General features: G+C 42.2%; 1 protein-coding gene across 2 annotated transcripts; it reads left to right on the top strand.

Annotated features, from left to right (window-relative positions):
* The first annotated feature begins 412 nt into the window (after positions 1–412).
* Tbc1d7 (TBC1 domain family member 7) lies at positions 413–24,703 on the top strand. Of its 2 annotated transcripts, none has more exons than XM_046453533.2 (8): positions 413–616; positions 2,007–2,126; positions 3,268–3,348; positions 6,223–6,410; positions 13,917–14,054; positions 20,977–21,122; positions 23,106–23,235; positions 24,470–24,703. In XM_046453533.2, the coding sequence occupies exons 2-8, from the start codon at positions 2,015–2,017 to the stop codon at positions 24,554–24,556; spliced, it is 882 nt and encodes a 293-aa protein (XP_046309489.1). In that variant the 5' UTR covers positions 413–616; positions 2,007–2,014; the 3' UTR covers positions 24,557–24,703. The 2 variants fall into 2 exon arrangements, with proteins under 2 accessions (XP_046309489.1, XP_046309490.1); XM_046453534.2 differs by having other exon boundaries at positions 413–705.
* The last annotated feature ends 285 nt before the right edge of the window (positions 24,704–24,988 follow it).

Genomic DNA, 24,988 nt, shown 5'->3' with positions numbered 1-24,988 from the left:
TTGTCTACAACCGCTCTGCTGTCCAGTCACACCTGCAGGGAGCCAGACGGCGGTCTTCAGGAGCAATCCAAGAAGATGAACAGGAACTCACATAAAAACCTGCCCCGAAAGGCACGGATTTAATTAATAACTTAATTTTCCTAATTTTGCCCCTGCTTCCAGTTTAGGACTAACCAAAGACAGCGGAACGCCCTCCTCCGCCAGGTCCACCCTGAAGCCCGCCCACTCCTCTGCCTGCCTCAGGGTCATGCCCAAAGACAAGGGCCGGGGGCTAGACTTCAGGAGCAGCCTCTCCCCAGCCGCGGCAGCGTCTGGAGTCGCAGCGGAAGCGCCGGATGGGCGGAGCTTCCTGCGCACGCCCTCTGCGCACGCGCGCGCTCGGGCCCACCCCACGTGGAGGTGACGTCACGTCCGGCGGCCGGGGCGGCGGCGGCGACGGCGTAGGGTAGTGGCTCCGGGTCTGGCCGAGAGCCGGCAGGTGTCCCAGCTGCCTTCCCGCGCTGGCTGGGACTCGCCCCCCCGCTCGCTCGCTGGCCCTCTCGGTGTCCGCCGGCCTGGCTTCCGCCGCCTCCCCGGGACCTCTCAGTGTGAACCCGGTGTGCTCCCACTCCTGGAGGTGAAGCATACCTGACAGGGACCGCGGGACCTGCGGTCTGGGGCCAGTTGTGTTTACCTTTCCCACCGGGCGGACGCTCGCAGCAGGAGGTGTAATGGACAGTGTTTCCTTCAAAAGGGCCTTTGCCTTAATAGTACAGTCTAAGAATGCTTGTCCTCAGGCCACAGGACCTTATCGTTGTGCAGCTGTTTGAATGCTTTTAAAAAAATAAATCTTCAAACTCATTCTGCATGTTAAAGAGTTACTTTTTTTGTTGATTTTTTTTTTTTTAACATCTGATGGGTCGTCAAAGCTCAGTGTCCTTTAGAATTGATTTTCCTAAATGAATCCTAATCTTGTGTCTGAATCGGTTTAGAAGCTATCTGTTCAGTAAGGACAAAACTCCTTTCTGGTCATTGGGAACGTCTAAAGATTTTTAACTCTTGAAGACTTACTTTTTTTTTTTTTTTTTGCACCAGCACTTTAAGCATTTGGGTAAGGCAGTGCAGTAAGTTTTTGGAAAGTGCATTACATTTTTACTGTTCTTGAAACACCAAATTAATTCCATTTTTTCTTGACTTACCATCAATATTATGATGTCAATATTTTGAAAGAACTGGAGGCCACTGAGCGGTTGAATTCTCTTGCCAGATTTTAAATCGTTTTTTCTGCCTCTAACTCTGGTATCACTTGTCAACTGCCTAAATTCCTTACCCTCTTCTGGTTATAATTTACTGCTGTTAATCTGTTGTGGGTTTTGAATTTTGATAATTACATTTGCTAGAACTGTGTTTCGAGTAAAAGAGAAATAAGGGAAGGACTTGTGTCTTTTTACTTTTACATAATATCTCATTTTGCAAAATGCCCATTTTAGAAAGCACTGCTAAGAAAGAAAATTAAAATCATCTGGGATCTTAGTACAGAAAGATAGCCATTGCTAGCATTTTGAAATATAGTCTTAATTTTTAAAATTAATAAAAAATCATAGTCTTTGGCGAAAACAAAGCCAGAATTATAGTATATACTGTTTGGAACCCCTTCTGATAACATATCTGGTCTTCCCATTTCACTAATTTTTTTCTTTGCACATTTATAATAGACAGAATATTCCATTGTGCTAGGAGCTCTAATAAGTAAAAATAGGAACCCTAGTGCATAAACCTTGTGCCATCTATTTAAGCAGAGGATTGTTGGCTTTTGTTTTGGTTTTTGGTCAAGGTGCTTAGATGAAACAGTGTTAGAGTTGTGTGAATGGAAAGATTTAATATTGAATCCTGTGCAAGGGGAGGCAGTTTATCTAACTAATTGAAAAGGTGGAGAAAATCATTGAAAAATTGCCTAAATTTTCATTCTTTGTTTCTAGGCTCACTTATTTATTTGTTTTCCTATGTCTGTCTCTTTTTCCTCCAAGAATGAAACATGACTGAGGACTCTCAGAGAAACTTTCGTTCAGTATATTATGAGAAAGTGGGGTTTCGTGGAGTTGAAGAAAAGAAATCACTGGAAATCCTCCTGAAAGATGACCGCCTGGGTGAGTTTTATATGTTTAATTAAGCTCATTGATTCTCAGTCATTCTAGGTGTTCTAAAGTAAATAATTACCTTAAAAGATATCGAGAGGTCAAGGCCTCGGGCTCAACCCCAGTACCACTACCCCCCCACACACACACAATCCAGGGTGTTATTGATACATTTGTTCGTGACATGGTGACAGATTGGTATATTTTGAAAAAAGTTGTAGGTTTTTCGGACTTATATTTAACTGAGAGCCAGAAGTTTTTGCATGGCCTCTTAAAAAGTCAAGACTGTTTTTTCTTATTATGCCTGCATATTTTCTTGAATTTCAGATATGTCATCATAACTTCTAGGTAAACTTCTGCAACAACTCAGTCATGATATTCTTTTATGGAAATAATAAGGCTGCATTATATATTGATATTTTAGGCTAGTAATAATAAAGCCCACCATTGATCAAAGTGGAACAAGCTAAACCATAGTTAAAAATAATATCTTATTTACATGAGTAATTTTTGTTTATTTGTTTTGCAGGGCTGGGATTGACTCAAGGGCCTTATGCATGCTAGGCAGGCAAGCCATTACTGAGCTACATCCTCAGCCCATCTAGAGTGCTTATAAAGTTTCAAAAATGTTTATCATCTGGTCATTAGTCCTCATTATATAGTCTGTGTTTTAAGTATGCTGGCATTAATCTTCTCCTTTAATAAGTAGAGAAATAGAGGCTCATAGCTGTTAAGTATAATTTATCAGGATTTTCAGGCTAACTATACCACTAGAAGCTATCGGAACTTGGCAGAGTCACTTAACTACCTTGAGCTTCAGTTTCTGCATCTTTAGGACTGTTATTACCCAACATGCTTGTAGTATGGATTAAATGAAATAAATCCTATAATTTTAACTGCTACCAATATTATAGGGAATGTAATAATATATGCCAAATATCTCTTTTATGCCATTGATTATAATTGTTTTGAATAGCTAAGTTGTTGGAAGACCTTATCTAAAAACCAGACCAATATTGCCTTGCCTTTCCTAAATTTGCCGATTCCCCTGAAGAAATGTCTGAACTGTACTTTCAGATTTAAAAAGTGAAATGCATTTTACGTACTGTGATGAGCATGAAAAGCATCTAACTACTGTTTCATTCTTCTTTAGATATTGAGAAACTTTGCACTTTCAGCCAGAGGTTCCCTCTTCCATCCATGTACCGAGCGTTGGTATGGAAGGTGCTCCTAGGTACGAAACCTAGGAGTTGGTAAATGTATCTTCAAAAATATTGAATATTGGGATCATTTTTCATCCTCCAGTCAGAACAAGGAGGATTTATTTGTTTTTTTTTTTGCTGTATCTTGGGTCTTCCTCAGAAGACTGCTCACTATAAAACCCTTTAAGATGGTAACTTTAGCAGCAATACATTAAATATTACTCTTGAGTCATCAGTTTATTAGTAATGCAAAATAAAGTTCCTGAAATAAAATGTGGAAAGAACATTGGACTAGGAGAGAAGAGAATTGGTCTTTGCTGTCAGCCCAGAAATCTGGAGGAAGACCCAAGATACTGGGCCTCAGTTTTTGCATCTGTGCAGTTAGAATATTGAGCTAAATTGCTTGTAGATTTCTGTGAGTCTCAGTAGTGGAGATATAACATCCTGCCCAGTGCTATTGGAGTCAAAAGGAGTCACTCTACTAGAAGTGTGAGTGAGTCACTTTCAGTGATGAGTGGCGGAATGAGAAGAACTGACTTGCTTAGTTTCTCTGGAAGAAAAGGTACCAAAAGTAGCTGGCAGCATCCCCTTGGCGCCCAAGATTTTTTTCCCTACCATTACTGAGCCGACTGAAGCACATAATACATATTTATTATCACCTCCCATTTTTTCTTAAAAAACAATTCAAATTTGTCAGCTCTGGGATAGTAGTACTTTATCAGGAATAGGAACTATTACTGTTATTTGCTGGGCCTCCCTGTGTGCCTGTCACTCAGCTGAGTAGTGTACCTAAGTTATTCAGAGTAACCCAATACAGGGGTAGGCCTCTGTATCCCATTTTTAAGTGTGCAGAAAATGACTTGCCTAAGGCCTCAGAGCCCCTGTCAGGAGATAGAGCTGGGGCTTAAGCTTTTTGTAGAGCTCACTTGAAGGTAGGCTGGATTATGAACCTCACTTTCTTTTTAAAATGTGTATATTTTCAGGGCTTGCAAAACCTGCAGTCCTAAGTGTGGTTGAATAATATGGAGGCAGAGAATACCGCCCAGGAAGCACTGCACAATGACACTTTGTTGTGCAGCTTTCGGCCTTTGTGCACTCATAATCTACAGATGTGGGGACGACTATTTGAGTTTTTGTCTGAGTGTTTTTGCCTAAATCGTACTATTTCCAGGGACCATCAAAATAAATTCCTTCCAAGGTGGCAGGGTTCAGTTCTGCTGGGAAGTACCACATGTCTTAGTGACTCCAGTGGATTAGTCAGTACCCTTGTGCTCTGCAGCGTTCCTGAGTGCCAGGGCCTATCGGGCTTATCCTCACCTCTGTTTTTCTTACCTTTATCATGTAAGTCATTGCTCTGTTTGGAGTTAAAGGCACTGGGAATTTAGAGCTGTCACATTAACAGCTTTTTGATTTTTCAGGGATCTTTGGATGCTGGCTTCCTGGTAACATTTTGGGTAAATGTTAGAAACTTTTTAGAACCAACTCTTAGAAAACAGGTTTAAGATTTAATGTGGGAAGCACTGTGCTGCTGTTAATGGTGTGAAGAAGGTCCAGCTACAGCTGTCTCATGTGTATCAGCCCAGATGTGTAGAACTCTTCAGTGTGTCCCCTGGCTTCTCTGAAAGCCTGCATGGAGCCCTGAAGCTACGGTGCATGTAGGTTCATTTCAGGAAAAGGAACATTTAAGTAGGTTTTTTAGCTAGAGACTTTGAGCTCATCTAACTGCTGTTTCTGGAATGTTCTTTGGAATTCTGGATCTATGGTGCTTTGAAGAGGGAGCCATAGTCAAAATGCTCATCCTAGCTTAGCCTGCCCAAGCTTTATGTACACTGATCTGTGTATTCATCACAACAGCTGTATAGAATTAGGGGTTACTGTTCCCATCGTTCAGATGGGGAAGCTAAGGCATAGGGAGATGGAGAAAATTGCTGCAGGTCCCCTAGTCAGTTAATTGTAGAGCAAAAAATTAAACCCAGGAACTTCGGCTCCATAGTCTGTGCTTCTGTACAGCCTGGTTCACTGAGTGAGGCTGGAAAAAGTAAAGCTGAAAGCCTTGAAAATTCATTGTCCTCAGATATACTTAGTAGCGATGGTACTTTTTCTTATGAGGACTCTTGGGGTGCTGATTCTGCAGAGAACTTTCAGTTAAGTGTTTGCCCACTTCCTGCCTCTGATAGATGAGGAGACACGTGCAGAGGGACTGACATTATTGTGAGAGTCCTGGTGTTAGCACGTCTGGGAGAAGACCCTAGCATTACTGTCCAGTGGTCTTTCCTGTATATTTTTTTCCATATCATTTGCTTGTTAAAAAAAGAAAAGAAAAAAGACGTGGTTTTTATGCCAAAGCTAATGAGTAGATCCCACATTTAATGTAGTGATGAGCATAAAATGTCATGACGATGAAGTATAAGTTGACCTCGTCAAAGAAGATCAGGGACTTGTGTGGCCCTGAACATTTGATATTTTGTGAATAAGTTTTAACTATTGGGAAGAGAAGGATTCAGCAGACTGTTGGTGTTTCTGAAGTACAGGAGGCCAAGTGCCAGATCCAGATAGAGGCCTTTAAAAAGTTAACAGTGGCGCGGGCTGACAACCCAAATTGATTTAAACCATTGTTATAATTGATGTGGTTATTATCTTGAAATCATGTGGCATACTTATTCAAATGCTTTGGTGGTGTCATTTCATTTCTCTTTAATACTAATGATGTGTCATCATTCAAATGTTGATAGCATTTAACATTTCAGATTGTTACAGTGAGAAATTATAAAGAATCTATATGGTAACTAAATATTTGTGTGGATTCTAGTCTCTCATGAGCTGCTTCTTATACGATTCTTTTAATATAAAAAAGATTTGGAGTGGTGTCTCAGGGTTCTGCCTTTGTTTTCCTTTTGGGTCTCTAGGGATCCTGCCTCCACACCATGAGTCTCATGCCCGGGTAATGATGTACCGCAAGGAGCAGTATTCTGATGTCCTTCACGCTCTGAAAGTCATTCGCTTCGTCAATGACGCTACGCCTCATGTTGAAGTCTATCTCCGCATGTATCAGCTGGAGTGTGGGAAGTTGCCTCGAAGCCCCTCTTTCCCACTGGTTAGTGGTCACTTTTGCTCAACACATAGCTCAACTCTTGACTGTCCCGTCTGCCAGCCTTTGATTGCATGAGGTTTGCCTTAGAAACTTTCACTGACCCCCCATTGTGAGTAGCATTAATAGCACATCTTTATCTGGCATCCATGACCTTGCACATTCTGACCTTGTGTACTTTTTAAAAATACAGTTTAAGTACGGTCATACATTGCTTACCAACAGGGATACTTCTGAGAAATGTGTTGTAAGGCAATCTTGTTGTTATGCAGACATTACTGAGTATATTTACTCAAACTAAGACCACCGTGACCAGGCAATTTAATCTTATGGGACCACCATCATATATTGGGTCTTTTGCTGATGTAATCATGTGGCACTTGAATGTATACAAACCTATAGAAAAGTTGCAAGAATATTATCAAGAATTCCTGTATACTGTTTTTTTTTTTCTTTTTTTTTTTAAATTTTTTATTGTGGGTTGTTTAAAATATTACAAATTTCTTGACATATCATATTCCACACTTTGATTCAAGTGGGTTATGAACTCCCACCTTCACCCCATACACAGATTGCAGAATCACATCAGTTACACATCCATTGATTTACATATTGCCATACTAGTGTCTGTTGTGCTTTCCCATCCTCCACCATCCCCCATCCCCACCTCTCCCCTCCCCTCCCCTCCTCTCTCTCTACCCCCTCCACTGTATAACCCTGAGGGTCTCCTTCCATTACCATGCAATTTCCCTTCTCTCTCCCTTTCCCTCCCACCTCTCATCCCTGTTAAATGTTAATCTTCTTCTCCTGCTCTTCGTCCCTACTCTGTTCTTAGTTACTTTCCTTATATCAAAGAAGACATTTGGCATTTGTTTTTTAGGGATTGGCTAGCTTCACTTAGCATAATCTGCTCTAATGCCATCCATTTCCCTGTAAATTCTATGATTTTGTCATTTTTTAATGCAGAGTAATACTCCATTGTGTATAAATGCCACATTTTTTTTATCCATTCATCTATTGAAGGGCATCTAGGTTGGTTCCACAGTCTTGCTATTGTGAACTGTGCTGCTGTGAACATCGATGTAGCAGTGTCCCTGTAGCATGCTCTTTTTAGGTCTTTAGGGAATAGACCAAGAAGGGGAATAGCTGGGTCAAATGGTGGCTCCATTCCCAGCTTTCCAAGAAATCTCCATACTGCTTTCCAAATTGGCTGCACCAATCTGCAGTCCCACCAGCAATGTACAAGTGTACCCTTTTCCCCACATCCTCGCCAGCACTTGTTGTTTGACTTCCTAATGGCTGCCAATCTTACTGGAGTGAGATGGTATCTTAGGGTGGTTTTGATTTGCATTTCTCTGACAGCTAGAGATGTTGAGCATTTTTTCATGTACTTGTTGATTGACTGTATGTCCTCCTCTGAGAAGTGTCTGTTCAGGTCCTTGGCCCATTTGTTGATTGGGTTGTTTGTTCTCTTATTGTCTAATTTTTTGAGTTCTTTGTATACTCTGGATATTAGTGCTCTATCTGAAGTGTGAGGAGTAAAGATTTGTTCCCAGGGTGTAGGCTCCCTATTTACCTCTCTTATTGTTTCTTTTGCTGAGAAAAAACTTTTTAGTTTGAGTAAGTCCCATTTGTTGATTCTAGTTATTAACTTTTGTGCTATGGGTGTCCTATTGAGGAATTTGGAGCCCGACCCCACCGAATGTAGATCGTAGCCAACTTTTTCTTCTATCAGACGGCGTGTCTCTGATTTGATATCAAGCTCCTTGATCCATTTTGAATTCACTTTTGTGCATGGCGAGAGAAAGGGATTCAGTTTCATTTTGTTGCATATGGATTTCCAGTTTTCCCAGCACCATTTGTTGAAGATGCTATCCTTCCTCCATTGCATGCTTTTAGCCCCTTTATCAAATATAAGATAGTTGTAGTTTTGTGGATTGGTCTCTGTGTCCTCTATTCTGTACCATTGGTCCACCCGCCTGTTTTGGTACCAGTACCATGCTGTTTTTGTTACTATTGCTCTGTAGTATAGTTTGAAGTCTGGTATCGCTATACCGCCTGATTCACATTTCCTGCTTAGCATTGTTTTTGCTATTCTGGGTCTTTTATTTTTCATCCCTGGGATGCAAGGCTGGTTCAATATACGGAAATCAATAAATGTTATTCACCACATCAATAGACTTAAAAATAAGAACCATATGATCATCTCGATAGATGCGGAAAAAGCATTCGACAAAGTACAGCATCCCTTTATGTTCAAAACTCTAGAAAAACTAGGGATAACAGGAACATACCTCAATATTGTAAAAGCAATCTATGCTAAGCCTCAGGCTAGCATCATTCTGAATGGAGAAAAACTGAAGGCATTCCCTCTAAAATCTGGAACAAGACAGGGATGCCCTCTCTCTCCACTTCTGTTCAACATAGTTCTCGAAACACTGGCCAGAGCAATTAGACAGACGAAAGAAATTAAAGGCATAAAAATAGGAAAAGAAGAACTTAAATTATCACTATTTGCAGATGACATGATTCTATACCTAGCAGACCCAAAAGACTCTACAAAGAAACTGTTAGAGCTAATAAATGAATTTAGCAAAGTGGCAGGATATAAAATCAACACGCATTAATCAAAGGCATTCCTGTATACTGTTTTTTCTGATTCCCATTGTTAACATTTTATGGCATCTGCTTTGTCATTTTTCTTATAAATCCACACATACTCCTTTTTTTAAACCATTTGAGAGTAAGATGTGGACATGATGCGCCAGATATCTTCACTGTGTACTTCTTCTTCTTTTTTTTTTTTTTGGAAATAAAGGATAAAATAGGTTTATTGCTTTGCTGGCAAAGGAGAAACACAGGGGACTCCTGTCCCAAAGGCTCTCCCAGTCAGGAGAGTTTTAAAGGATCCCGTGGAGGGTTACATTCCAGGTGTGCTCTGGTAGGCAGTCCCAGGGCACCCTGATGGCTTTTTAGGATTCTTTGGTTAATTTGGGAGATATTCACTTCCCAGATCCTGAGCAGACGTCTCCTTCCTGTAGTGGGTGTGTTCAAGGGCACTTAACTAGGGGAAGAAAAGATAACACTGTCTCCCTAATCTTGGTAGGGAGGGCGAGAGGGGAAAAGAGAGAAAAAAAACATTAAAAAAAAAAAATAAGCCTTAGAGCTATGAAGGCTACATTCAGAAGGTGAAGGGACCACTGTTACATTTCCCCACTGTCAATTTCTACCTTCCATTTCTGTGGAAAAGTGGGCAACGATATCTCTGAGCTACTTTGTGCTGAAAGAGGGCGAAGTTGGGGGGAAGTGACCCAAAGTCCTTGTTTTCTGTCGGGTGGGGCATGGACAGTTAAGGATATTCAGCATCACAGCAGTCCAGAGGTTCACGGTGGCAGTTGGACAGGGTATACATAGGCAAGGTTTATGCCAGGACAGCAATAAAGAAGACAGCAAAGGGTTACTTTTTTGGTGAACAATTAATATGAAAACAACTATATTTTAACCAGTTTTTGGAATGCAGGCCACTGTATGCTTCTCGAAGACAAGAACACCCCTATAAAATAATCCTAGTACAGTCGTCAAAACTAAGAAGTTAACATGGATAGAATATTAACATGTAATCTACAGACTTCATTCAAACTTGACAGTTTTTCCCAGTAATGCCCTTTGTCACAAACAATGAAAGTTCTGGATGAGGATTGATTTTGAATTATGAATTGCATTGTGTTGTCATGTTGCTTTATTCTCTTCAATTTGGGACAATTTCTTCAATTTTCTTATCTTTCATGCTTTTGACATTTTGAGGGGTATAGGTCATTTTGTAGAAAGCCCCTCACTTTAGGTCTGGCTGATGCTTCCTCCTGACGAGATCCAGGATGTCCACTCAGTGGGAATACCACATGGGTCATGCACGTCCTTCTCCATGTGTTGTATCAGGAGGCATAGAATGTAGATTTGTCCCATGAGAAGTAATGCTAGCGTTGATCACCTGGTGATGGTGTGCCTGCTGGGGTTGGCACTGGAAAGTTATCGTTCCCTTTGTGGAGACTATATGTGTATGTGTGAGAAATTTTTTTAAAATTTCAAATTTACTTATTCTAATTTGTTATACAAGACATCAAAATGCATTTCAATTTGTAGTACACAAAAAGGGCACAACTTTTCCTGTCTCTGGTTGTTTACAAAGTAGAGTCACAACATTCGTGTCTTCATACATGTACTTAGGGTAATGATGTTCATCTCAGCTACATGATTATTTCTTATTAAACTTTTGCCCATGAGTTTCACCATTTGTTGATGATTTCAAGAAGTTTTTGAATTTTAATGTTTCATATTTAAATACTTCTGGAAATAGGAAAAGTAGTGCAGCGTCCCCAGATGCCTTTACCAGCATCCTCAACTGTATCGTTCATGACCCTGATGTAGTGATCAGACCCAGAAAGCTAGCCATGATGCTACTCTAGCAACTAATCTGTAGATCTTACTGAAATCTGCCGACTGTCCCACTCATGCCCTTCTTCTGATCCCAGGTGCCATGTCTTCTTTAATCCAGAAAGTTCCACAGTCTCTCTTGCTCTTTCATGATCTTGAAACTTTTGAAGAGTACTGGTGGTAGAGCTTCTCTCCATCTGAGTTGTCGGATGTTTCCTCATGATTAAAGTCTGGTTGTGCGTTGTTCAAGAAGGCCACAGAGGTGTGATGATCGCTCCTGTTGCTGCTGGCCTGATCATCTGGTGAAGGTGGTGTCTGCAGCCTTCTCCACTGCAGTGTTACTGTTTTCCTCTTTGTGATTAATATGTAACTTGTGGTGAGGTTGAGGCTTATAAATACCCAACAACTAATAATTCTTGTCTGAAAGTTTTTAGTCCTCTGATTGCCAAATGGTGGTTTTCTAACTCCCTTATTCCTTCTGTGCTTATTAGTTGTTTTTCTTCTATCAGGAGAACTTTTCCCCTCTCTTGCTTATAGATATCAATATGGATTTATGATCCTTTCTTATTCAGTGACCTGTAATCTTTTACTGCCCTATTTCTTTTTGTGTTCAGAATGTCCCAGATTTGGCTGGTGGGAGCACTTTGCATCTGACACCTGTGTCATTTTGACAAGTTCCCATCATTTTGCATGTTGAGCTTTCTGTGCTGCGACTGTGGTACCAGCCCTCTCTTTTTGGAGGGGATGTGATATTCACAGACCGCAAACCTGGCACTAAATGTGCTCCTTTTTTCCTGGGCTGTCTTTGTTTCCAGGCACTCTGAGCAGAAGCTAGGAAATCTCTGTGCACACACTCACTCTCACTGGTATTCACCACGTCCCGTTGGTGGATGGATGGGTGGTTTTGTGTGGCACTGGGGACTGAACGCGGTACCTCACATGCTATGTGTCCTCTACATTGAGCTCGGACCCTGTACATCACATTCTTTCCTTCTTTCCTTCCATCTATCTATCTATCTATATTAAAAACCCCGAGTTCACCTGTTGGGTCTACTCCCACTCCAGTGTCTCAGGTTCTTTCTGGCTGTCACCATGTCCGTGCTCCCAGTTCCTCTGGTTGCCTATGTGGAGAGGCCCCATGATGGGGCCTCAGTGTGTTTACTTCTTTACCCATTTCCCTGTGTGTAACCAACCCTGACAGCCCCCTTGGCCCTGGCCTGCAGGCCCTTGGGCTCCTTGGCCCTGACCCTCGGGGTGCAGGTGGTCTTGGATGTTCACCGCCTCCTCAACCCTGACCTCTCGTCACCCCTCACACCTCCTTGGCCTTATCTGTTTCCTCTCCTAACCTCACTGGATCCCAACCGCTTTTTAAACTTCATCCGTAGCAAACCTTTCACTCTCATTACTTGGACTACTTACCGTTGTGAGAGAGGGAAGAGGAAGGAATAACTATAGAATCTAAGCTCTGGCTGTTTTGGTAGTCCTCTCTGGGCATTTTAATGAAGGTTTTATGTGTTTGTTTGGTCAACAGGCTGCATGGTCCAAGCAGGGATTTGTTTGAGAGCCTGGTTATTCTATAAAATGTTCATTTATTGTAGATTGGGCTTTGACTTATTTTTGTTTTTGCAGTTAATGTTGTGGAACCCATGGACAAACCTCAGAACTAATAAAGGTCATCTACTTCTACTGAATTTGTCAAGAGAGAAGATCTCTAAATAATAACTAGAATTTTTCACTTGACTGGTACAGTGGGGTTGCGAGCACCACACGAGTTCTCAACCTACACATTAGACTAGGTTAGATAATCTGGTAGCTCAAGAAACGTAAATGAGGGGCTGCAGCTCCCACCCCACCCTGTTCAACTTTTCCCGGCTCTAAGCCCTGACACCTTCATTGCAGTCTTGGGCACACATGCCGTTGGAGTGTATTTTTTGAGTGTGACACCACACCCTCCCCTGGCATAGAGCCCCAATCATTTTTTTAAAATTTTTAATCTGTGTGATTAAAAAGAATGTATGATGGTGCTTGGCCAGGAATGTGATGCCTGAAGGGCATAGGTCCTCTTCCCTTAAAGAGGAAGTAGTCAGGGACGTGCCATTTCTGGGGCCACCTTGCACTGTGCCCAGGGCTGCCTGGGAACCCCAGAAAGGAGATTTTTCTCTCTTTTTTTTCCTCTCCTTCTCTGAACACATTTTAAAAAAATGGTTAGGGAAATTTATTCTCTATGATCCTAGCTCTGCTACTCTTGACATTTTATGAATATTAACAAGTTGGAAGAAGTCTTAAAAATGAGATACTTTTTAATAAAATGAGACTTTCCAGGGAAGTAGAATGATACTTACTAGTTTCTTTTTAACATTAAAATCCTTCATACATGAAAGCTGAGGTGAAAATGTAAAACTTTTGTAGATAATAATGGTGTTTTAAAACAAAGCACATTTCCACATAAGGTTCTAGTAATCTTATAGATTACTCTGTTGAAATTTACTTGAGGGTTTACTTTCAGATCTGGGTGTTGATGCATACTTTGAGAAATGCCATTGTTTTGATTCCTAAAGTTCTGATTCTAAGGATATTAATTTTTTAGATGCTTAAAGTTAGAACAAAATTCTCAAGGCATGTATGGATGCTTTGAAATATAGTAAAACCTTAGTTTCTTGAGTCCTTCAGTATTTACAAATTACTGTATTGACGATCTCTTTGGGTACTGTTTGTTCTATTGATCACATCTGTTTGAAGAATTTTCATCCAGCTCTGAGAATATTTTGGGGTGGAGAGTCAGTGCCTTGCTCATAATGGACATTGACTTGTGATGGGTTAGGGTTAGAAGTTGGAGAATTTGTGTGCTCAACCTGGAACCCGCTGTTGATGAGCTACGCTGATTGGATGGATTCCTGTGGACGCCCTTGCTCATCTCCCCCTTGCTCTGCTCATTACCGGTGAACTCTGCTTTTTGATCCCACTTTGATTTATTAATGCAGCCTCTTCAAAATTTAGGGGGCAAGGTTTCATTTTTGTTAAAGAAATGTGTCTTCCTCCCTTCTCCTGCCTTGCTCTTGAGACTTATTATTAACCTTGCAGGAGCCAGAGGATGAAGTATTTCTTGCCATTGCTAAAGCCATGGAAGAGATGGTGGAAGACAGTGTCGACTGTTGCTGGATCATCCGATGCTTCGTGAACCAGCTAAACAACAAGTACCGGGACTCTTTACCCCAGCTGGTGAGGGGTTGTTTTGTTTGGGGCTTTTGAGGGGTGAGCAGTGGTCCTGGGGTCATCAGTGAGTACTCTTACCTCCTGTCGCTGCCTCTATTGCAGGACTCAGCAAGGTTTTCTGTAAGAGACGGATGGTAAATATTTCCAGCTTGGTGGGCCAGATGGTCTCTGTTGTAACCAGGCAGCTCTGCTGTTGGACCACAAAAGCAAACAGCGCACTGGAGAATGGTTGGGGCTGGCTGTGCCCTGCTGCAGGCCAGAGTGTGCCAATCCCTACTCCGTGGTGTTCCTTACCCTGTTCCAGAATCCACTGAATATATTGAGAATGATCTCTCTGTGTTAGTTAAGGTGTACATATGCCTGCATATAATGGAAGCCCAAGAAGCTTGTTTTCTTTCATGTAATCAGAAGTTCAGAGGTGAGGCAGACCAGAGCTGGGACTGTCCTGCCATGGGGAAGATAGGACTTCTGCTCCTGCTGTTTCACTCCAGAATTCTTCCTCTACTGTTGCTGTTGGACTGATAGTTATGGCATCCACATTCTGGGCTGGAAAGAAGGGAAGGAAAAAGAAATGAAGGAGGAACTGGGTGTGGTGGTGAATGCCTGTAATCCCAGCGGCTTGGGAGGTCAAGGCAGAAGGATTGCAAGTTCAAGGCCAGACTAGACAACTGAGCAAGACTGTGTGTCAATGAAAAGGGCTGGGGATGCAGCTCAGTGGTAGAGCACCCCTGGGTTCAAGCCTAGAATGGAAGAAAAAGAAAAGGCGAAGGAGGAAGAGGGACATGTCTGTCCAGCCTGCCACCCTTAAGCAGATTTCCTTCTGCATGTGTGCAGGGACTCTTCTGGTAAGGTAAGAAAGTCTCCAGTCAGGAGGTGTTTCATACACTTTACTTGCTGGACACCAGAGCTCCGCAGCCTGTGCACTGAGTGGAGGTCACCTTCAGGATTGTGGGCTTCTTAGGTGAGGGCTGTCGGACCACATGGCGATGTCCTGGGAAGTGGTCGAGAGACAGAGTTTGAAGGACAGTTTCCACTGGATGCATATCATTTCACCCCATCATAAAGTGAAAGAATCTTAAGCTAAGCCATCATAAACTGGGGAGAGTCTGCTGCTGGCCTCCACCTGCTGTGGATTCTGGGAAACATGGATTTTAAAAGCTTGGCACATATTCATCTCCTGTTAAAATGGGGTGCAGTTAGTGGAGGAGGGATGTGTGGATGCGGGGCAGGCACCAGCTCTCTGTGCCGTGCCCTGGTTTGGGAATCCTGACAGCCAAAGGGCACTAGCTTGAGGGGTAAGCCAGTCTCCCTTGACCATTCTCTTTCTTCCCCCCTTAGTCAGCTAGTGTATAGGAATGAATCTGTCTGTTTTCCTTGGTTATTGAGTTGTTCATTTGAAGGTTGTACGGATGTGGTTACTGTGCTCTGGCGGGAGGGGGAATGTGGGGTGATGGTGGAGGCAGGTGAGCCCTGGGGATCACTGCTGGAGTCCAGTACTGACCAAGAGGGAGGGCCATGGGCCCTTCAACTTCATGGAACTTTTATGAGAACAGTTAATATGTATTTCAGTTAAGTAAAATTTGATTTTTAGGGTTCTAAAATTTGATCCACCTAATTGATTTCAATAAAAATAACTGAATCATGGAAGGGGAGCATAAGTAAATGTAATGCTAGTTGCCTAATTAAATTAGAAGATCTCAATTATATATGGTTTAATTAGCTTTTCTTGTTTAATATTGGAGTCAGTGGCATTATTTTTAGGGAGGTAAGTAGTATATGAACATATTCTTAAAAGAAGTTAAATAATCCACATGGCTCTCTGATTTCCTAAATCTTTACCACCTGCCCCCACTCCCTTACCTTCTCTAAGCAGTAAACCTTGCTGTCACCTGGTGAGTATTCTTCTAGACTGTCACGCACACACATATGTAAAGTGATGTTAAAAAATCACTTAAGTAGTATCATTCATGTGCATGTGGCCCTATAGTTCTTGGGTTTGTTTTTATTTTTAACGTACTACTTAGAGAAGTTTCCACGTTGGTACAGATAGTTTTCAGACCTGGCTTCTTTCAGTACACCCAGAAGCTTTTCAAAATTCCTGCCACCTTTTGTCCTTCACCCAGGCCAGTTTTATCAGTCTCTAGAGGTGGGGTGCTAGGGTGCTAATTTTTCAGAAGCTGGAGGCAGTTCTGTAGTGGGAACCACTTTCCCTTCTAATTCACTCATAGTATTTCCTGTTGTGAGTTTAGCATAATGAGGAGGCAGAGCCGTGCTGACAGGAGACCCCTCTCTAAGTTCCCTGTGTGTGTGTCTCCTCTAGGTGGGGGCCTCTAAGCCAGTGAGCGGGTGAAGGGGAGACATCTTTAAAATCTGTGTGTGCCTTGTTAAAATCTTAAACTCCATGTCAGTTTATGCCCCCCAGACAGACTACGAGGTCTCCTCTTTCCAACCCCAGTGTCTGCACCTGATGGTGTCCATCTCTGAAGCATTTGTCCATCTGCTGGTGAAGTGCTTCTCATGTTCAGTTGTGTATCTGCAGTGTTGGGAGAGGTCGAGCAGTTTGCATATTTCTGGTTATTCTTTCCTTTCAGGAATCATGAGCATAGTCTGGAAGTCTATCCTTTACCTATTGCACAGGTTGGGAATCATCCCCGTCTGTTGAGTAAGACTTTTAAGATTTGATAAAGTGGAGTTTCAGTATTCTTTTGCTTGTTTTATATGTTAAAACAACCTTTCCATCCCAAGATTTAAAAACATATTTTTCTTTTAACATTTAAAAAAATGCTTAACATTTTCAATTTAGTCTCCCTTCCCAGGGATTTCTCACTGAGAGGTATCAGACAGACACCACTCTTTTATACCTGCCTACAACACCACAGTCCTACCAGCGCCCCCTCTCCCCCTCTGTTTAGCACACTGAGAATATTCTTCATGTCAGGAGTGCTAAATTTCCTTATTAACCAATTACTTCTTTTCAGCATGTCATCTCTGTGTTTACAGAACAGAATACTGAAGCACAGAGACATTCAGTCATTTTCCCAAGGGCGCACAGTAACTAGCAGAACACACTACTTTTTCCTTTTTTTTTCCCCTCACAGATTCAAAATGCCATCTTTATTATATATGGCATCGCTGCTTGTATTTGTACCTCTTTTCCAGGTTCTTTTTTCCATGGAGTTATTTGTCTACTCCTAGGCCAATACCACATAGTTCAGTTAATACAGATTTCTAGTATATTTTGATAGCTGGTAGGAAAAGTTTCCTCTTTCTTTTTCAGAAATGTCTTGGATATTCTTGAGTTTTCTTTTTAGGAATGAATTTTAGAATGGGAAAAATACTAAAGTCCCATAAACCTTGATCTCCTCATTGGTAAAAGCAGAGTTTATTTTAGTAAACACAATATAGTGCCTGACACGTATAGTTTTTTAAAAGAGGTCTTGAAAAGCTGAACTTCCTGTTGTTGCTGTTTGATTTGGGCTTCAGGCGATTTGCCTGTTGAACTTTGGTTTGAATGGTGCTGTCTTGAAATTCCTTGTTGTCTTGCAGTGGATCTCTCCCTCTTGGTCTGTTGTCAAAGCAGAGTTTCCATTATCCTGGTCTGTTACTTCTATTTTTGTAGTTTGACCAGAGAAATTTGTGCTCACAAGGTGCAGGCTGCTTTCTCACCACTGTCAAAGGTGATCAACAGTGACACTGAGGTTCCAAGTGACGTGCTCGTCACGTTGCATAGTTTTCGTCCCCAGGATTGCTTCAAGGCTTCCTCCTCACTGGCTTCCAGAATTCTGCTCTTTGGCAAGGCCTCTCGTGGCCACGGGGAGTGGAGGCTAGCCCGAGTTGCGTGGCAGGAAGGCCTCTTCACCCAAACTCAGTTGTGCTCAGTCAGCAGAACATGTGAGTGGTCTTTGTGCGGCTGTCACCCTGTCTCACAGCCAGCCTAACAGACGTGTTAAAACGAGCAGGCAGCAGCCTCTTCCTATGGGTGCGTCTCTTGTCGGGTTCACCGTCTGTTGATGATGTGCTTTATCATCTTCAACAAGTTAAGAATCTGGGTGCATGGGAATATTGGAAAAAAATTTACGGAAAAATTTAGAACCTAAAGGTTCAGTGGTAACAGAATTATAATAGATTTTATTTACCATTTGCTAAGTGCAAAGATATCAGGCAATACCGTTCATTAAAAATATATACATCCATGTTTAAATTCACCTGCTTTCTTAGCTTAAGCAGTAGCCTGCAGCACACATTCTTTCCCATCCTGCCGTGAGCCTGATGTGGCTGGCGATTCTGCCCTAGTGGGAGGTAGCGATACTCCACAGATTTTCAGGGCTCTGTGCTTCTCCATCGTGTGTACATTCCCTAGTTTATTCAGCCTGTCCTCTGTTGGCCACATGGGTGTGTCCACCTTTCAGTTGTTACAGAGGCGCTGTTACAGATGAGCGGCTTTGTGCCTACGTCTCTTCACGTTTGCCAGGAGAGTTTTGGTGTAGATGTCCTAGAAGCAGATTGGCTGGATCAAGGGGTAAATGCATACATGACTTTCCTAGAGATGACCCGTCCCCCTCACAGAGCTCATGGTCTTCTGTATCCTCGGGACCAGTGGATCCATTTCTCACAGCCAGTTCCCTTGAGTGGGTGTGGTTAGTCTTTTGGAGTTTTGCCATCATTGAGGCTGATCCGTGCCTCAGGGTAGCTCTAGGTTGTACTTCCTTATGATACACAGAGTGGAGGATCTTTTCAGGTGGGTAAGAGCAGTGTGCATTGTTTTCTATAGCGTTCTTGTCTCTTTCCTTCCTATTTTTTAGAAGCTCTATTTAGGGCTACTAACCCTTTAAGGTTATTTATTAACCTGGGAAAATACTCACAATTTGTTGAGTACAAAAAGCAGAATCTAAATTGTATATTCAACATGAGCCCAAAGAATGACAGACCGAAGTATGTGTGTGTGTGTGTGTATGTGTGTATGTGTGCATGTGCATGTGTGTGTGCAGGAAGAATGGATGTGGTGCAAAACACATGACTGGTGGTTGTCACTGGATGGTGTGATTATAGGTGACCTTTGAATTCTTTATTCTTTTCTGCATTTTCAAGATTTCTTATACTAGCATATTATAAATCAGAAAGGAAAATTTATAAGAAATTAGCAAAAAGGTGAACACTGAGTGATTATCAGTATATTCCTAAACTTCATATTAATTCATGGTATTCACTTACTCAAAAATTAACATATCTGGTGTTTACTATGCCAAGTCATGTTGTGAGTCCTGGCGATCCAGCAGAGAACAAGACAGGTGTGCTCCCTGCCCTCAGTGAGCTTATAGTCTCATCAAGGAGAAGAGACATAACAGAGGATGATTTTAAAACATTCTTCTGTGTCCTGTTTATTACCTGGGCTGACTTGTGGATGAAATTCTCTTCGTAGTGAGACACAGGACTCGTAATGAGATGGGTGGGCCGGAGCCTCACTGAGTGCCAGCACTTGCCTAGCGTGTGCAGGGCCTGGGCTCCATCCCCAGCACCACAAGATAAAATAAAGATGTGTGTGTTTCACCCATGCACATGGATCCGTTTGGCAAAACCGGCCCAAATAACAGAGTAGGCCTGCCCTTTTTGGCTTGTCCTCTGGGAACACCCCTTGTTTTGAGGAATCTGTGTGATATCCTTGAGGAGCTTGGAGACTGTAATAGTGGAACTATAATTTTATGGGGAAGTTACAGAAACAGAAAGTAGTTAAAGAAGCCCTGAAAGAGAGGGGAGAGCTGGGCCAGATGTTAACATGGGGTCCCTCCTTGGCTGACTCCTGTTCATTCTTCTGGGGTCAGCTCAGCTGTCACCTCTCCTGAGGAGCTGTTTCTGCTTCCCACACGTGGGTAAGATTCTCCTGGACGGGCCCCCCATCTCCTGCTTGCCCATCACCACGTCTTAGCATCATGCTCTATTGTAGCTGCATCTCTGCTGTCTGTCTCAGTCCGGCTCCTTAAAGGCAGGGACTTGAACTTGTCTTTTGCTCGATTCCTTGCATGGCACACATCTGCTTCAATGGACACTGGAAAGAGTATGAATGGCCTTTTTGACAGAGCAGAGAGGAATGGGTATTTGGTAACAAACACTTGCATTTGTTTTGGTGAGATGGGATCTGGTGTACTCTTCATGACAGTGAGTACAGACCTTGGAGTTTGCCCCTCAGTGTCCGTTCCTTGCCAGTGGACCCTAAATCCAGTGCGGGTCTGGAGAGCTGGCTCTATTAGCTCCGCGGGTCTTCCAGATTTGGCTCAGGTGAGGGAGGCTACCAGACAGAATCCAGGTGCCTGAGTTATGAATCTGTTCCAAGAAATCCCCGTGCAGGCTTGTGTGGTACAGTGCTCATCCTCGGGAAGCCCTGTTGGCGGAGCTTCCTGTGCTCAGTAGAGCAGTGGTGCGTATCTGGTCAGTGGCTGATTGGCTCCTTCTTGCCACCATTTATCTGTCCCATTCTTCCTCTTTCTCCACACCTTAACCCCACTCTGTTTATTTGGCTTGATCTTTCCTTATCTCCTCCTCATCTGCAATGTACAGCTGCTGCAGACCAGCCATTAAGGTTGTGGCCTTTTTCAGCTTCCATAACATTCCAACTTTGTTTTGGATTTAGCCTTAGGCTGTTGAATCGACTTAATGCAATTAGAGTGACCAGCTCTTCTGTTCTGCCTGGAACTGTCCCAGGTTTAGTACCGAGAGTATTGTGTCCCTGGAAGGCCTCCGGTCTTGGGAGTCTCCGGTCTTGTCCGTTGCTGACCTGGGCACTGCTGTGTCACATGGGACTGGGAGATTCTGAAGTTTCATCCTCTAGCACTTCCTTGAATTCAGCATGCAAACTTTTTTTCATCACAGGCTATAATATCAGGTGACATTATGTCATAGGAAATGAGTAATCTCTCTTCCTGTTGAATTTTAGCCAAAGGCTTTTGAACAATACTTGAATCTGGAAGATAGCAGACTGCTGACTCATCTGAGAGCATGTTCTGCAGTGTCCAAGCTTCCTTACGATCTCTGGTTCAAGAGGTGCTTCGCAGGATGCCTGCCTGAATCCAGTTTACAGAGGCAAGTATTTTTTTCACAGACAGACCAAAGACCTGGAGTTCAGGAAGAATCCTGGTTTTCATGTGACCATCCCCCAGCATGTAAATTGCTTTAGAAGGAGAGGGTAGTTTGAAGCTACGTTCTCCAGCAGCTGCCATATCTGCACATGATTCTGCTTATTTCTGAATACACACTTAGAAAAATGGAGGGTCCCCTATGTGTAGCTGTGCAGCAGTCACACCTGAAATGTCTCCAGAAGTTCACGGAAGTGTGAGCTCTTCTTTCCAGAAGTTGGCAGATCCTAATCTAGCAGGAATCTTCATCTTATTTTAATCATGACATCCTTAAAGGAGCTGAGGGCAAAGATATGAGGCGTAAGCAAGTCATTCTTAGCACGTGTTTTAGGCATTTCTGAGTCCCAGCCCTACCCCTCCAGGACTTCATTGAGAAGAAACGCTGGACACCGAGCATTAGACTAGGCAGTGAAGTGTAGAGTCTAACACCAACCTTCAAAGTTTTAGGAATTATTACAATGATCATGTTAGATTGGTAGTGGCTCCTCAGCCCTTGGAGAAGTTTAAGGAATCTGTCTCCAGATAGCAGTGAAATTGACTTTATCTCATATTTCGTGTCCTTCTTTTGTTGTTGCCTAATTGTATAGCATTGGGGGATGTTAGTAAAACAAAACCTTTGGTTTAGGATCTTCTTTTCTTTCCCTGAAGATGTTGGGTTTGTAACAGGAGGGAATGGGCCTTTGGCACATTCCTAGCAGAGTAGTAATTTTTTTTTCAGGTTTTAAAAATTTTACTTTGTTATATGTGATAAAAGAATGCATTACAATTCATATTACACATATGGAGCACAATTTTTCATATCTCTGGTCGTACACAGAGTAGAGTCACACCATTCGTGTCTTTATACACTTAGGGTAATGATTTCCATCTCATTCGCCGTCTTTCCTACCCCCACGCCCCCTCCCTTCCCCTCCAACCCCTCTGCCTTATCTAGAACTCATCTATTCCTCCCATGCTCCTCCCCCAAAACCCCCACTGTGAATCAGCCTCCTTATATCAGAGAAAACATTCGACATTTGGTTTTTTGGGATTGGCTAACTTCACTTAGCATTTTATTCTCCAACTCCGTCCATTTACCTGTAAATGCCATGATTTTATTCTCTTTTAATATTCCATTATGTATATATACCCCTTTTTCTTTATCCATTCATCTACTGAAGGCATCTAGATTGGTTCTGCAGTTTAGCTATTGTGAATTGTGCTGCTATAAACATTGATGTGGCTGTGTCCCTGTAGTATGCTAATTTTAAGTCCTTTGGGTATAGACCGAGGAATGGGATAGCTGGGTCAAATGGTGGTTCCATTCCCAGTTTTCCAAGGAATCTCCATACTGTTTTCCAGATTGGCTGCACCAGTTTGCAGTCCCACCAGCAATGTATGAGTGTGCCTTTTCCCCCACATCCTCACCAACACTTATTGTTGTTTATATTCTTAATAGCTGCCATTCTGACTGGAGCGAGATGAAATGTTAGAGTAGTTTTGATTTGAATTTCTCTAATTGCTAGAGAGGTTGAACATTTTTTCATATATTTGTTGATTGATTGTATATCCTCTTCTGAGAAGTGTCTGTTCAATTCCTTTGCCCATTTATTGATTGGGTTATTTGTTTTTTTGGTGTTAAGATTTTTGACTTCCTTATATATCCTAGAGATTAGTGCTCTATCTGATGTGCGTGTGGTAAAAATTTGTTCCCAATTTCAGGGCAGTAATTTTTAGTGAACTTTCCACTTTCCTTTGCTGATGATTATGTCAAGAATATATTTCAGTGGTTCATCTATTTTGTTGTTTTTGATGATTATTTAGCAGTAGTTCTTATCTGAAGCTTATACTTAAAATAGGAGTAATGTGATCTTATTTTGTAATTTGAGATGTCTAGGTGAATATAAATTTAAAATTTATGTAATTTGATTATATCTCCTTATTTTTGTAGGGTTTGGGATAAAGTTGTAAGTGGATCCTGTAAAATCTTAGTTTTTGTAGCTGTGGAAATTTTATTAACTTTTAAAATAAAAGTAATGGCACTGAACAATGCGGAGAAGATAACGAAATTCCTGGAAAATGTAAGTGTACTTTATTTGATTCATTTTTTTGTGTCGGGGACTCTTTGTTTCTTTGTTTTGTTTTGGTGCTAGGGATTGAACCCAGGGCCTCCCACGTGGGAATCAAGTGCTCCACTGCCAGCCATACCCCCAACATCTTGATTCAATTTTGAATCTAGAAATGAAGTCAGGTTAGCAAGCCAGATTTCTTATTGCATTAAATTATTTCCGAGAAATAATATAGTATCTTTTTAACACTAAAATAAACGTTTTTGTTTTTTTTTTTCCTTAAAACATGTCTTTTTAAAGTTAGCCTCTGGATTGTAATGTGTGTACCCCTGTCTGGGGGCTGCTGGTCTGAGCAGCAAGGCCGTTGCTCAAGTGTGCCCACTGGGGATCAGAGCGCCTTTCCTAAGTGACTACCAAACAGGCATGTTTGGAGATGTAGCTGCAATTTTTTCAATGGAGTAAGAACCCTGATGTCTTAGATTTTGTATATTCTTTCATTTCTGTTACTGTCTCCGGTGTGATCTCAGTAGGGTTAGTCAGTGTGCTAAAGTATTATCTAATACATATTGAAAAAAGACCCCAATGAATCAGCTTTGCCCTCTGAGTATCTTGAAGTATCTTCTACTATATAAGAGGTGAAAGGAAGGAGAGCTAGGCCTGCATGAATAATATATCATAGATAGGACCCCAAATCTATCCTTTTTTCAAAAAATAGGTGTACACAAAACCTTTGTTTTATTTTTATTTATTTTTATGTGGTGCTGAGGATTAAACCCTGTGCCTTTCATGTGCCAGGCAAGTGCTCCACCACTGAGCCACAGCCCCGGCCCCCCTCCTCCATTTTTTTTTAATTAATATTAACATTTGAATAGTGGCTTGGAAAATAATTAGTACTAAGTGAAGATGTGTTCAGCAAATGAATCATAAACATCAGTGTCTGTGCTGAGTATTTTTCATGATCCTGTCATCCTGTGAACAGCTCTGTGAGGTTGGGCTGTCCTTTCCCCCATTCTAGGGGCTCTGAACCCACCCTGAGCCCCACGATCAGTGGGCAGTACAGAATTTGAACCTGGCTGTCTACTTGGTATGTTCTCAGGTGACTTTAAAACAATCCTTTTATGCTGTACTTTCTGAACAGTAGTAAAATCTCCCACGGAAATCAGTTTTATCAGTGAGCAGTGAATGAGAGAAGGTCCTCAAGTTCCAGACACACGTCTGTCTCACCCAGACTGGTTGCTGTTCACAGATTCCCCAGGACAGCTCGGATGCCATCGTGAGCAAGGCCATCGACTTGTGGCACAAGCACTGTGGGACACCGGTGCATTCAGCCTGAGCCTCCTGATGGTTGGGGATGGTCTGTCCTCTGGGCACTTTGTTCTTGTCACCAGTCTACTAAGCTGATTGGAACAGTTGTCTTGCTCTGGTGCTCAACGTGAAATTTTTTTCCCCAGTAAAATAATTTAATGAAAAAAGCTGGTGTTGCCGTGTTGTGGATCAGCATCTTCACTCACACTGGAATGCCAAGTTCACTGTTCAAGGGTGGTTAGGAAAAAGCTTCTAGTTCTGGAAGCAGTTCTGTCTGGGGGTGGGTGTACTCAGGAGCAGAGAGCAGCCTGCCCCACCTCTCTCTAATTAGCACCAACTCGTCACTGTTGAAGCTCTATTTCTGGGATAAAAAGCAATTTCCTTTGGTTGACACCTCAGTTTTATCTTTTGTTGGTGCAGAACTTGTTTAAATCTAAGCTTCCTTCTCAGGCCTCATCTT

Source organism: Marmota monax, unplaced genomic scaffold (assembly GCF_021218885.2).
Source record: "Marmota monax isolate L192 unplaced genomic scaffold, Marmota_monax_Labrador192_F-V1.1 WCK01_AAM20220418_F8-fsc00029, whole genome shotgun sequence".
NCBI classification, from domain to species: Eukaryota; Metazoa; Chordata; class Mammalia; order Rodentia; family Sciuridae; genus Marmota; species Marmota monax.
Note: the sequence above shows the minus strand (reverse complement) of the source record. Positions and strands in the feature narration are given on the sequence as shown.